The 13,789-nt window shown below is 36.3% G+C and overlaps 1 protein-coding gene across 1 annotated transcript in view; it reads left to right on the top strand.

Moving 5' to 3' along the window:
* Nucleotides 1–13,789, top strand: part of LOC138715804 (ketosamine-3-kinase-like) — a 34,066-nt gene that overhangs the window by 14,342 nt on the left and 5,935 nt on the right. The window contains exons 3-5 of the mRNA XM_069848891.1: nucleotides 2,856–3,215; nucleotides 6,452–6,505; nucleotides 10,212–10,353. Coding sequence (XP_069704992.1) covers nucleotides 2,856–3,215; nucleotides 6,452–6,505; nucleotides 10,212–10,353 — 556 coding nt within the window. The remainder of the gene's footprint in view (nucleotides 1–2,855; nucleotides 3,216–6,451; nucleotides 6,506–10,211; nucleotides 10,354–13,789) is intronic.

Genomic DNA, 13,789 nt, shown 5'->3' with positions numbered 1-13,789 from the left:
GATTGAGAAGCTTTTATCATTTAATCTGCTTTCAAGAAAGCTGAAAGTTAAAATTTATAAAACAGTTATATTACCAGTTGTTCTTTATGGTTGTGAAACTTGGACTCTCACTTTGAGAGAGGAACAGAAGCTAAGGGTGTTAGAGAATAGGGTGCTTAGAAAAATACTTGGTGTTAAGAGGAATGAAGTTACATGACAATGGAGAAAGTTACATAATGCAGAAGTGTACACCTGTATTCTTTACATAACTTAATTAGTAACATTAAATCCAGATAGTTGAGATGGGCAGTACATATAACTCATATAGGTGAATTCAAAAACGCATATAATGTGTTAGTTGGAGGACCTGAGGATAAAAGACCTTTGGGGAGGCCGAGACGTAGATGGGAGGATAATATTAAAATGAATTTGAGGGAGGTGATATATGATGCTAGGAACTGGATTAATCTTCCTCACGTTAGGAACTGATGGCAGATTTATGTGAGGACGGCAATGAATCTGCAGGTTCACTAAATGCCATTTGTGAGTAAGCATTTCAAGTCTCTTTGGCATGCTATGCATAAGATTTCTGAAGGACTCCTGAATTGCATTGTCTCTTTGTCACTTATTTATCAATTATTCTGTGAGCCCAACTTCAGTGGTAATGTGGAATTTCTTTAATTTCATCGTAACAAAGGACCAGATATTTTCGATTGGGTTCGTATCAGGACTGATGCCTAGCTAATTAAGTCTTTACACTTCGAACTTGACGAAATGTGCAGAAAAAAAGTGCGAGAAAACAGCTTGTAAAATTTGCATGGAATTGAAGTTTAAGGGTGCAGCCATATATATATTGCGTAATTTTTATGATTTAGAGCGCTGCAGAGCATTACAAATTGCTGAACGTATAAATAAGAGATTGATGATTCAATTTTTACAAGAAAACAAAAATGTGATTTTTCACTGATCTATCTTCGTAGTGTATCCAGCTATTTGCTGACAACATGTGTCCCACTATGTTTCACTATGAATTTCCTCTTCTTACAAATGATGGGTAAAAAGCACGATGCTGGTTGTATATTTCAGCAGCCACAGCAGACCGAAAATTACCAAAATTTCAACCGTCACCCCCCCACCCCCATAAAAGGGATTATTCTTATGTTGGTCTATGATCTGGAATTTAGGTTAAGTTTAAATTTCAGACATCTTCATGGAATTGAAGCTCAAGGGTGCAGCCATTTATATATTACGTAATTTTTATGTTTTCTGGTGCCACATAATCATGATCATCCTATCATATCATCGGAGTATGTAACTCTGCCTTCCAGGTGACCAGTGGCGTATACTGGTTAAAGGGTTTGGGCTACCGCTGACCCTATTATTACACAAAATATATCTAACAATTACTTTAATTTTAATTACTATGGTAAAACTAATAATACAAAATTATTACATTATGTTATATTATAAACTTTTTCTTTTGTAATTTCCTTGGGCTACCGCTGGTAGCCCCGGTAGCCCGCAAAATACGCCCCTGCAGGTAACCAACCTCAGAAGTGGGTTACAACTAAGTTATTGCCAAGAGAGAAGACCAGAAGTGTCGAAAGACAATCTGGTGGCATTGGGGGGAAAAATATATCATACTACTACTTACTTACTTACTTACTCACTCACTTACTACGCAGCAGCTGCTGCTGCTGTAATAATAACAATAAGTGAAAGTTTGTATGTGGGTCATTTGCAGAATTTGTATAACAAATGACGTCCGTCAATTCTTACCCTTCCCATTATTGCATTTATAACGATAGAGTTATAAATTCCTAACAGTGAGTAGTTTCAATACTAATGTAGTGAACGTCACAAGAATTATTTCCTTCATGTGAAATATTTCACGAGAATAAAATAAAATTCTCATAGTGACAGCTAAAATGCAGTGTCCATACTAGTTAAGTTTTTAAAATGGAGCAGATTATGTCCAGATAAAGGTTTGTTTAATAATGTAATTGAGAAAAAAATCAAAGAAACATTTGGTATTACCTGAACTTCTTCATTTATGTCTGAGTTTTATATTTTCTTAAATATTATTGCATAATTACTCTAGTCCAGTAAGCCAGTCAGGTCTGTTACACTATTCTGTTCCTATGGATACACAGTTGAAAAAGAAATCCCACAGATGTCAGCACAAGCTAAGATGATGCACAAAGAGTCATTTTGATTGTACTGCTATGTTCACCCATTTTGATTTGGCGAGATTGTGTGTCATACTCTTGCTTTATGTTTTAGTCTAAGCGTGCATTTTTACTCTGTCAGATCTGTTTGTGTTGTGTTTACCACAAATAACAACATATAAAGTCAAGATCAAGAGGACATAATAGTACACGTGTCCAGTAGTTAAGTTGCTATTTTGAAGATTTTTAAGCAAAAACATTTTAGGTTCGCACATGCTTATGTTTGCTTTGTCATGTCTGTTACCTGCCAGATCTGTTACTCCATCATGTCTGTTACATCATTCAAAACAGTGCTGTAAAGCAAGGTGAGTGTACAGTGGCTGATTACTATGGCAGAGACATTGCACTATATTAATACATGCAGAATATGCACTAAATAGTACTTTAATTTTGACGTTCTCAATCATCCATTTGTTATACAAATTTTGCAAATGACCCATATACTATTACCCAATTCGTTTCTTGGAGAATACCAGGGGGAGAAGGGAGGAATTGATCCTTTCTGGCTAGGATAAGCAGTGTATGAGCAGAGGGTAGAATGTTTTTGCAGTGGGGGAGTCTCCCTTCTGTAAATAACACAGTAAATTATTATATGGCCAAAGGATAATTTCTGAACAATGACAACTATGCAAGATTCTTACGTTCTAGGCTAGAGAGATGTTCGACGGAGAGAGCGTCTCACTGAAAGCTATTGCTGAAACGAATACATTGCACGTCCCCAAGCCCCTGCACGTGCTGGACAATCCTGAAGGGGGCGCAGTCCTCGTGCTCGAGTATCTGGACATGAAGGGGCTGACGCGCTATTCAAGGCAGCTGGGGGAAGAACTGGCAAAGATGCACCTCCACAACGCTGCCCTGGGCAAGAAGCAGCAGGAGCAGGAGAGCTACGTGGGAGGACAGGAGGACGAGGATGGCGAGAAGCCCGTCTACATGGACCGCTTCGGCTTCGAGGTGACCACCTGCTGTGGCTACCTGCCCCAGGACAACACATTCTGTGACGACTGGCCTGTATGTACAATGCATGAATCTCAATCATGAAACAGTAACTAGTAAATCCTCGTTGATACGAACTTGGTTAAGACGAATACCTTCTTAATATGAACAATTTTGCAGGTCCTGGCTCAAATACAGTGATTTTAATGGATTTTTATAGTCCCACCATCGGATCTGTGCCCCTGTAAGATATGCGAACTGAACCTTAATTCCTTTTCAGCCTCGGCAATTCATTTCTCCCCCTGTATTCCTATTTCTCTCTTTTCTACCCCTCTCTCTTTCTCTCCCCCACTACTCACAATTTTGAGCCTTCTTGCGGGACAGTTTATTTGCACTTGCAGTCCAGTGTTGTCAACTCAACATGAATACTGTAGCACAGAGTGGTGAAAGAAATATTATTAAGCAAGTAATAGCATTTTGCATAAGTCAATCAGCGTCATTAGACCTACTTAAATTAAATTATGAATAAGTAATAATTAACCTTACAGTATTATAAGCAATATTCAAGAGACATGACACTGTTTGACGGAAGTTTGGCAACATCCCTATTCGACAAGGTTCGTGGCCTGCTGTTTGACGTAGTGGGAGAGAAACGGGTGGAATGGGGTGAGTAGAGGCGTTAACTTTTCTAAGAACGACGACAGCGCTGAAGGGGCATAGATCCGATGGTCCGACAATATTAGGTTAATACGAACGTCAAACAAATTTTCGGTCCCCTGATTTTTGTCTTCTCCTTTAAGGGGAGAGGATGGTATTTTTTGGTGAAAAAAAATCTTTAAAATACTCTGTGATATGTGTGGAATGCATAGCATAACATTTTGTGGGTATTTGTGCCCTTATCGGATGTTGATTCGCTATTATTGAACTTCCTGCGTTATGGATTTTTAAATCACTTCCCCACTTTTATTGTTGTTTCTGGTAAATTAAATTTTCAGAAAAATTTTTAAAAATGTAATCTTCATCTTACGATGTTGGATGATGTATATACGTCCGTTGATGTGACATATTAATGAATTTAAATACTCTTATAGTCACAATCATAAATCATAACAGAGTCGCCAGTATGAAAGGATAATTCCGAGCCTTTGGCGTGAGACAAACTCGATAGCTCAGTGGTAGAGCGCCTGACCGGAGTACAGGAAGTCGCAGGTTCGATTCCTGCTTGAGGTTGTGAAATTTTTCTTTCATACCATGGCATGATTGTGACTATAATAGTATTTAAATTCATCAAATTTTTTTTTTCTTTAAAATACTCTTTGATATGTGTGAAATGCATTGCATAACATTTTGTGGGTATTTGTGCCCTTATCAGATGATGTCATTTTTAAACTTCCTGCACTATGGATTTTTAAATCACATGCCTGCTTTTATCGGTTTCCAGTAACTTCATTTTTTGCTACATTGCCAGACAAAAATGGATATAATTTCTGAACTATTAAAGATACATGCATGAAATTTAGAACACACATTCTTTAGACTATTAGGAAACTTTTCTCTGTAACAGAATTTTGTTAATTGATTTCATTTTAAAAATACGTCCCTTTGTTTGCAAGAAAGGAAATCAGAAAAGTGTTATTAAATTTTAGTTGTTTATTTTACAAACGTAGGAACCAATGTCAAAATTCTGTTACAGACAGTTTGTAGAACATGCTTTTGCAAATACATTGTAAAAAACTGTTTGAATCTATCTTTAAAGACGGTTTAGATATATCGGTTTTAGTACAATTCTGCATTGGATATATATTTTTTCAAATTTGGGCCCCAAATAATTTTTTTTCAAAATATTTATATTTGGTTGAGTTGCTACAGCTATGAGCTCTCTACATATAAAAAATTAATATTTTACACCAAATAGGAAAAAAGTTTTAAAAAATACCATCCTCTCCCCTTAAAATGAACAGAAGACAACTTTTATAGACATCCTTTACAGTTTATTGCTTGGGAATTCTCTTCTCTTGCTCTCATAGTAAAGACATTAAGTGTCCTTCAAGTTATTGGTTAGAACCCGCATAATATGTACTGCTCTATTTTCCATGGTAACCAGAGCATTAGCTTAAAGTCTTCTTCTGTCCTATCTCGAGAGGTGCCATTGAGTGCTACAGTGATTTAACTTTAGTTTCTCACGGCCAGTGTTCGGGTTAACACCTCAATGAGAGCAACAACTTGAGTGAAGTAAGGAAAAAATCTGTAGATATCAAAACTGAAGTTAAAATTTTGAATGAAGCGTGTCAGAGTACTATGACAAAAACTTGAATTGCAATACATTTTCAAATTCCAAAATCTACTCCTTCGACCAAAATAAAAAACAAAGATAAAATTGACGCTGCTGCAGCTTTTGGTTCTTCATCAGGAAAAATTAGCCAATTCGTGCAGCAGAACATGAACAAGTGGAATCTGAGGTTCTGGAATGTTTTAACAATATGAGGGCGATGTAAGTGAGTTTGAAGTGATTTAAATTAAATTAATTGTGGTAATAGATAGATAGATTTTATAAACTGGATAACCCCTATATCTGGAAGAGGAACTTGGACCAACCAAGGAAAAGATGGAAAGAGGCCAAATATAGAGACTTCTGAAAACGGTAAATATTGATGATATATTCTTCTAATGCAGTAATCAGAAATTTTCACAAGTGCATAATTCGAAATTCATTATTACTAACTACAAACCATGAGAAAGTGTTCTGAACTGAAAGAGTGTTAGTGGATTCATTGTAACAAAAATCGATCAGGATTCGGATAAGACGAACTTCGTTAATACGAACAGGTGATTTTTTGATCCCTTGAGGTTCGTCTTAACGAGGGTTTACTGTAAATATAAGACAGAAAGGAAACCCTGAATGTCAGATTGAAGTAATCAAAGTTGTTTACATGTCATTCATTGTGGTAAAGATGACTGAACTTAATGCCATTCATTCTTTCTGATTGTTATTGCTGAATTAACTAGAGAAATCTTTAAACTTCAACAATTTTCTATTATAATATAATGTAATAAAATAAACAAAATGAGGAACCACTTTCTTAGTTTCACATCTTCATGTAGGAAAGTAACACATTCTCAGTCAATACAAATTCTCTGCCTGTTTTTCTTGTCTGTTGATCTTCCCAACTCTTAGTCAACTGTATACCGTGGAAGATCTTGTAGATAATGTTGTTTTTATCTGATATCTAATCCAGCACTTAGAGTGAAACCTGTACTTTGGAATGCTTTGTTATTTTCATAATTTATAATTGGTTTTCTTTAATTTGCAGACTTTCTATGCAAGGCAAAGACTTGATCACCAGTTGAAGTTAATAGAGAAAGATGTAAGTACTTTAGTTTCTTTTTTAATTAAATTTTTACGGTTTCTATACATGCATTAACAGGAAACTGTGTTTGTAAAACATCAGTGTATTTGTAAATATGTAAATAGCATAGACAAGTAGCCTAATGTAATTGTCATACTTGAAATGTTAAATTTATAACTCTGATACAGTATATGGATGGAAAAGGGCTCCTTATATTTGGATATGCGTACATTATTAAGTACATTTCTTTTTCATGCAAGGGAATAACATAACAATAGAACTTCCAACCACCAAAAAATCACGGGTTTGCTATGTTCAGAGAAGTATTTGTGTTATTAGTAGATCTCGGATTTTAGGTTTTATGCCTATTATTTCCTGAAGGAATAAATAAAAACCAGTGATGTAGGTACAAGTTTAATGAGATGTTATACTACCTGGCAGAGTTTAACTGTGCCTAAAAATGCCTGCTTTACTCATTAGTACCTATTTGGTGTATTTTGAGAAAAAATTTTCTAAATTAAATATTCCCGGAGATCTTTTTCAGCTTACAGAATGATTCTTTCAGATAAAAGATGCAGTTTAATACCTGAAAATCTGTTGTTGTTGTTTTCTAATGCCAGGCGTTTGACAATAAAGTCATTTGACCTCTTGCACTCCAATATTTTTCAAAGATATTATCATGGCCAGCCACTGAAGCACAGATTTTGAGATACCTGAAAATCTAGAAATGGATAGGACTATGAATAGGATAGTTCCAGGAGAATGAGAGCATCGAAATAATGTCAAACAAGACAGTAATTTTACTTTGTGATCAATAAATAGATTTACTATAGTCAATTAACTTTATTTCTTTTATTAATTTCATATTTCTTACATCCATTTTGCAGTAAAATACTGTACTAGGAAAAGAATGAAATAACTGTGTTTGGCCTCTGTGTTTTTTTGATTGTATATTTTACGATGCTTTACCAGCTGCTATGGTTATCTAGTGTCTGAATGAGATGGAGGTGATAATGCCAGGAAAATGAGTCCAGGGCCCAGCTCTGAACGTTACCCAGCATTTGCTCTTAAAAAACCCCCGGAAAAAACCTCAACCAGGTAACTTGTCCCACGCAAGATTTGAACTCGAGCCTGCTCATTTGATGGTCAGGCATACTAACTGTTGCTCCAAGTGATGGACTGTTAAGCATCCAAATTATGCATACATCAATTACAGTGACAAGTGCAAATGTAGAATTCCATTGTAAGAAAGAGAAAAAAAAAACAGTAATAGTGAACTGGGGAGTTCATGAACGTAGAACTGTTTTTTTCAGCAAGGGCAGTTCTGGACAAATTTGGCGAAAAAAAACATTCATGGACTGTTTAGTTTCCATTGGCAACACTGGTACCTGATGGCCATTTTGCCCCGATTGGTGTTGTACAGTACTCGGATTCACTGTTTGAGCCGTTGTAGATGGCTGCGGCGATGCATCTCACCATTCTGCAGCCACACAGTCCACTGAGCTTACATGTGCTGCCACCTGGTTTACTCTGCAGCAGTGGTTTTGGACTTGTTTGATTCGTATTGTGCTCGTTTCCACTTTTGAATCCTTCCAACATTTGAATTTTGCGACATTTTGAAAGGATTTTTTGTTGACTATTACACTTTTGCTATGTCATACTACTTTTGACCAATAAAATCGTACAGAACATTGTGTTTCAACCAGTCATGGCTGCTTATCCTATAATTTTTATCACCTCCCTAGCATTTGTTTCTTTATTTGCCAACATGTATTTTCAATAATTGTACCTTTTAAAATGTTCCAAATAAGTACTTTAGTACGATTCTTGGCATCTCTCAGGGCAATCCCTACCCGGAGATCCGATTAAGGGACTATGACTATGACCTGAAAATGTACAAAAACTTGCCCAGACATATTCAAACATTTTTAACAAGAGCCAGAACAGGTCACATTGTCACTCAATTGTACCTACACCGATTTCACATTTCTGATAATCCTACTTGTCTGTGGTGTAATAATCATGATGAAGATCTCGAACACATTCTTCTATACTGTCCAACCATAAACCACAAAAGAAGTAAATTAAAATCATCAGTACCAGTTGCAGAAGACACAGCCCTGCAGTATATATTGACTACACCCCAACTCTGGCTACTAGCAACAGGCATCTATAATGAACACTGATCAAAATACCCTTCATTTCTCGTGAAAAACAACAACTGAATAGACTACAGTGGACTATAGTGGACTTTATGTTGTCAGCAAACAGCTGGATACATTAAGAAGATTGATAGTACCTTTTAAAATGATCCATGTTTATTTCATCATCATTAATTAAAACTTTTCTGTAATTTATCTTGTTTATATTATTTAGGTTATGTTACAGCTTTTGCTGTATGAGATTATGGGCAGTTACGTATCAGAGATTGTTTAATTATATTGACTATTACACTCTTACTACGTCATACTACTTTTGACCAATAAAACGGTACGAAAGGACGTATTTCAACCAATCATGGCTGCTTATCGCACAATTTTATCGCGTCCCTAGCATTTGTTTAATTTTATCGCGTCCCTAGCATTTGTTTCTTTGTTTGCCAACATTTGAAACTGCGCTAGTCTGGACGTCAAAAAAAATATATATAAAATTACAAATCACTCCAGTCGATGCACAGCAGTTTCAAATATGACTCGCATTGGCACTCAAGAACAAGAATTAATAAAAATCACTGATCATACCTATGCATCTTCTGAAATCCGATTTACAAATAAATGAAGAGCACCATTCGGAAATCCTGAATAAGTTGAATACACCATGTAGGCCTAAATCAAAGAGTTCCACTTCTATTACGCACACGTCCAATATAACATCAATTGAACCACCAACCACATTCAAATTTGAAAATTGTACATTCAATAATTATTCGTTTTAAAATTATTCATGTTTATTTTTTATGTCATTGTCGTTAATTAAAAATTTTCTAACACTTGTGTACAATATATTAGTTAGGTTATGTTATAGCTTCTGCTATATGATATTATGGATAGTCACGTATCAGAGATTGTTTAATATTAAGATTTATAGAAAATCATCTGTCAAGTGACGTTGATTACTGGGATGATAATTGAAGTGGAATGTTGCATTTTAATAAAAATGAAACTGAATCAACAATGCCTTCTTGACCAGTAACAGTCCACAGAGTTCAATGATGATTCCATAGTTGGCACAACTGATACCGTAACAAGAAAACATAATCATAAAACACTACTGCCATCTAGCGTAATGTTGAGATGGTACAATAATAATAATAATAATAATAATAATAATACTTATTTGTCAGAAACCAGTATACAAGGCCTGGATATGACATCGTCAGGTTCTATAGTTGATACATTTGAAGACAGTTGTATTTTCATTAGCCAATTAATATTTTATTGTATTGGAGTACTCTGTTACTTCTAATCTTTATATACTTTCTTCTAATCGTGTAATAGTCAATTAAATCCCACTCGAGTTTTGATTTTCTCTAGATAAATCAAAACCTCTAGTGAGATTACTGTTGATAAAACATTAGAAATAAGGAAAAACGTACAATCTGGCAACCCTACATGTCTCATTATTAGGCCTAAATAACCTCTCAGTTGATATAGCTTTGTTAAGTAATAAAATTTCTGTCTGAAGCAGTATAGTCTAAAGCTCGTCGTCTTCTTGTTGTGGGCAGTATGGTGACAAGGAGGTGCGGGAGCTGTGGTCACGCCTGCAACACAAGGTGCCCAACTTCTTTAAGGACCTAACCATCGAGCCTGCTCTGCTACACGGCGACCTCTGGGGTGGGAATGTGGCAGAGTCTGCAACTGGACCAGGTAAGCAGTTATAGCGGTGGCGTGAATAGGAAACATGTCAGACAATAATTATTAACAAAACATTAGGAAATCTCTTATTTGAGAGAAGATTATTTTCAGAATACAATGATTGAATCTGTTCAAACAATAATGTTAAGGAGTGTATTCAGACCACCACTGGCTCGTAGTAGCTTTGTAGACATCAGAGCAGTGACGATGTCCAGCAGTATTTGAAAATTACAAGTATAAGAGAAATAGTACACAAATGGAGATTGTCATTCAGCTTCTTGTACACGATCAAATTTTGCCTGTACTTTACAAGTTTTATTGTCAAGTCACTTAAAGTACTTTAAAGTCTCTTTTATCTTGAAAGTGTGTGTGTGTCTAATGCCTACTCACTTCACTTTGCGTGATTTGGGTTCTGCATACTGAAGATAGATGGCAGGACTGTGTCCCATTTTCAAATTGCACACCACTTCGGTGGGTCACGTTATGCATAATGTGTATCTGTGAAGAGTTATGTCGTGTACCAGGATGAGTGAATGTTAAGTGCTTGTGCACCTGAAAATGTATTTGACAAGTCTGCTGCATTTTAAAGTAAACAATAATCAGGGTGCGTTCACATGACAGTACAATGCAGCTAAAACGGTGAGATACTTTACAATTTACATCATTTTCTTATGTAATCCATTATTATTAGAGATCAGAATCTTAGCCACTACTCTTTGAAGTTAAGTGAGTACGAAGTTTGTGCAATAAACCAAATGACTAAGGATAGTGGCGCGTGGTGATGTACGATGTAAGACTACTCCCACATCAAGGACGGGGTTGTGTTGTGTATTACAAAAGAATAAACATAGCCTTTGCTGTAAACGTTTAACTTAAAATGTTAATATTACTAGTAAATAACATGTTCTAATTAGGGATCAGATTTTCAGACACAAAAAGCAGGACCCATTCCTAAAAGTGGACCTGCAAAGCTTTGCCTCGGGTTTTGCTGTTTGCCTTACATTTCATATATCTAAACTTCATACCAAAGCAGTAACCAGTTTTAATACAACACAGATTTTCATATATATTTTTGAAAAATATTGGAGTGGAAGAGGTCAAATGACTTTATTGTCAAATGCCTGGCATTAGAAAACAGCAACAAATTTTCATATACATGGGTTGTAAATAAAGTAGTGGCAACACTACCGGGAATGGTTCTTGCGTATTCGCATGCGATACGAGACAACTGGTGTTTGTAGTTGGAGATATTGTCGATGTATTGAATGATAAAACTGATTGCTATGACAACAGATGTTGTTATTGTGCGTGGTTAAATGAGTAGTTTAATATCAAAGACGGACATCTGTTGTCTCCATAGTTTTGATCTAGAGGCACTTTTTGTTTCACAGTGTTCTTTGTAATATTTAACACAATTTATTTTTATAAATGTAGTGTTAGAGTTTGCATATAGTTCACCATAACTGAAAAGAGCATGAAAAAATGTATAAGAATCCACATTATCTAAATTTCGATTTGAGGTCAGATGTCCGCCTTTGATATTAAGCTACTCAAATGTAGAGCACTATAAAAATAGTGCTTTAAAGCATGTTTACTAAATTTGGGCAGTGATCGTGGATAAAACTCGAGGTAGCCCGTGGTAGAAATGCACGCCAGTGAAGATTGTGGCAATGAGGCACTACCGTATCGGATGGTTGCAAGATTGATCTCTGCATTTCGTACGGGTCGGAATGAGACGACACATGTGGCTCGCATAGGTCGCCCGTCCATTTGTGACGAACAAGTGCAGTTAGTGCGAGGTCTCCTTGCTGTTGACCATCGCTGGACTGTACGAGAATTATCCATAGAGGTTGAAGTCAGTCATTAAACTGTGTGGTACATCCTGAAGAAAAACCTCCACATGAGAAAAATTGCAGCACGCTGGGTTCCTCATAACAGAGATACCACAATGAAGGAGATGTATTCCTCCAACGTATTGTTGCCATTGATTAGATGTGGGCATGGGCATATGACCCTGAATTAAAGCGTCAGTCCAATGCAGCGTTTCTCAAACTATGGTCCGCGGACCACCTGTGATCCTCGAGTTCTGCTGTTGTGGTCCTTAAAAAAGACAGAAGAAAAAATAAAATTCAAACGAATTGCATATCACACTTTAGCTGCAAATCTCAGAGTTTGGAAATGACACATGGCAATCACCTTTCACTTTTTCTCCCAGTACTAATATTTTATGAAATTTCTTACTCTACCCGTCTACCCACTTCCCACTCTACTCTCAGCAACAAAAGAGGGATTTAAAGCACTATGAACGTGGTGTTTCTCGCCACCTTTTCCCTGCATATCTGGCACCGAGCCTGCAACCCAGCCAAGGACCACCCGAATTCATAACAGAGGCCCAAAGTACCGAACCTTTTCATGTATTGATGACTTTCTTAATAGTTTTGCCGACACCCAGTCTGCACATTGAAATGGTCACGTACTGTACATCGTGCACCAATAATAGAATGTGCCAAATTGCATCTTACTTGTTGAAAATCGCGCATGTTTCTGCATTAATTATTTTATTTGTTTTTCCAGATGACGATATAAGAAATTTTAGACTGCACCTATTTTAAAATCCGACAGGTTTACTTTTTACACTTGCGTGTTTCGTCTCTAAGTGCCATTTCAATTTCTCGGGTTTCATACACTCGTTTAAAGCACTTCGTAACAAACAATGCACCGAGGTTTTGGTTCACTCTCATTGCCACACCAAGTAAATCCAATTTCCAAATAACTCTTGTCATATTTACGAAAATATTTTTTCTTTGAATAGCTATCACTAGGACTAGATATTTCTTTAATGGCACTGTAATTAATATATTTCTTCACACACAGCTTCTGAACTATTAGCACTGCCTAAATGAAGCGTATCATCATGTTCCTTTCTTTTCAAAGATCCGGATCGAAGCCAGTTTTCCATCATTTATAATGGGCACTATTTAACAGAGACATGGACAACTACTAGCGTGTACCACATAAGAAGGATTTCAAACAACTAACTGCTAACAGGCAAGCGATGAATCAACAATGCACAGTATTTGTTATAAGTTACTTGTGATTGGCTACAAAAAATATAGTTACAAAAGTATTATAATTAATTAATTCTATTTTTAAATAATTTGCTTTCAAAGGGAACAAGAGTAAGGTGGTCTGCGGAACTGTTCTGACTGAAAAAAGTGGTCCCCACTTCAAAAAAGTTTGAGAAACGCTGGTCTAATGAATGGCACCACAAAGGATCACCACGTCGAAAAAAGTGCGAAATGAACCCTCTATGGTGAAAGTCATCCTGATAGTGACATACGATAGTGAAGGTGTTATCGTTAGCCATGCCGTACCTCAAGACCAAAATGCCAATGCAGAGCACAACCAACATTTTCTCGAACACAACCTATACCTAGTTATGTGGCGT

This window comes from Periplaneta americana, chromosome 15 (assembly GCF_040183065.1).
Source record: "Periplaneta americana isolate PAMFEO1 chromosome 15, P.americana_PAMFEO1_priV1, whole genome shotgun sequence".
NCBI classification, from domain to species: domain Eukaryota; kingdom Metazoa; phylum Arthropoda; class Insecta; order Blattodea; family Blattidae; genus Periplaneta; species Periplaneta americana.
The sequence above is the reverse complement of the archived record's forward strand: the minus strand, read 5'-3'. Positions and strand labels throughout refer to the sequence as shown.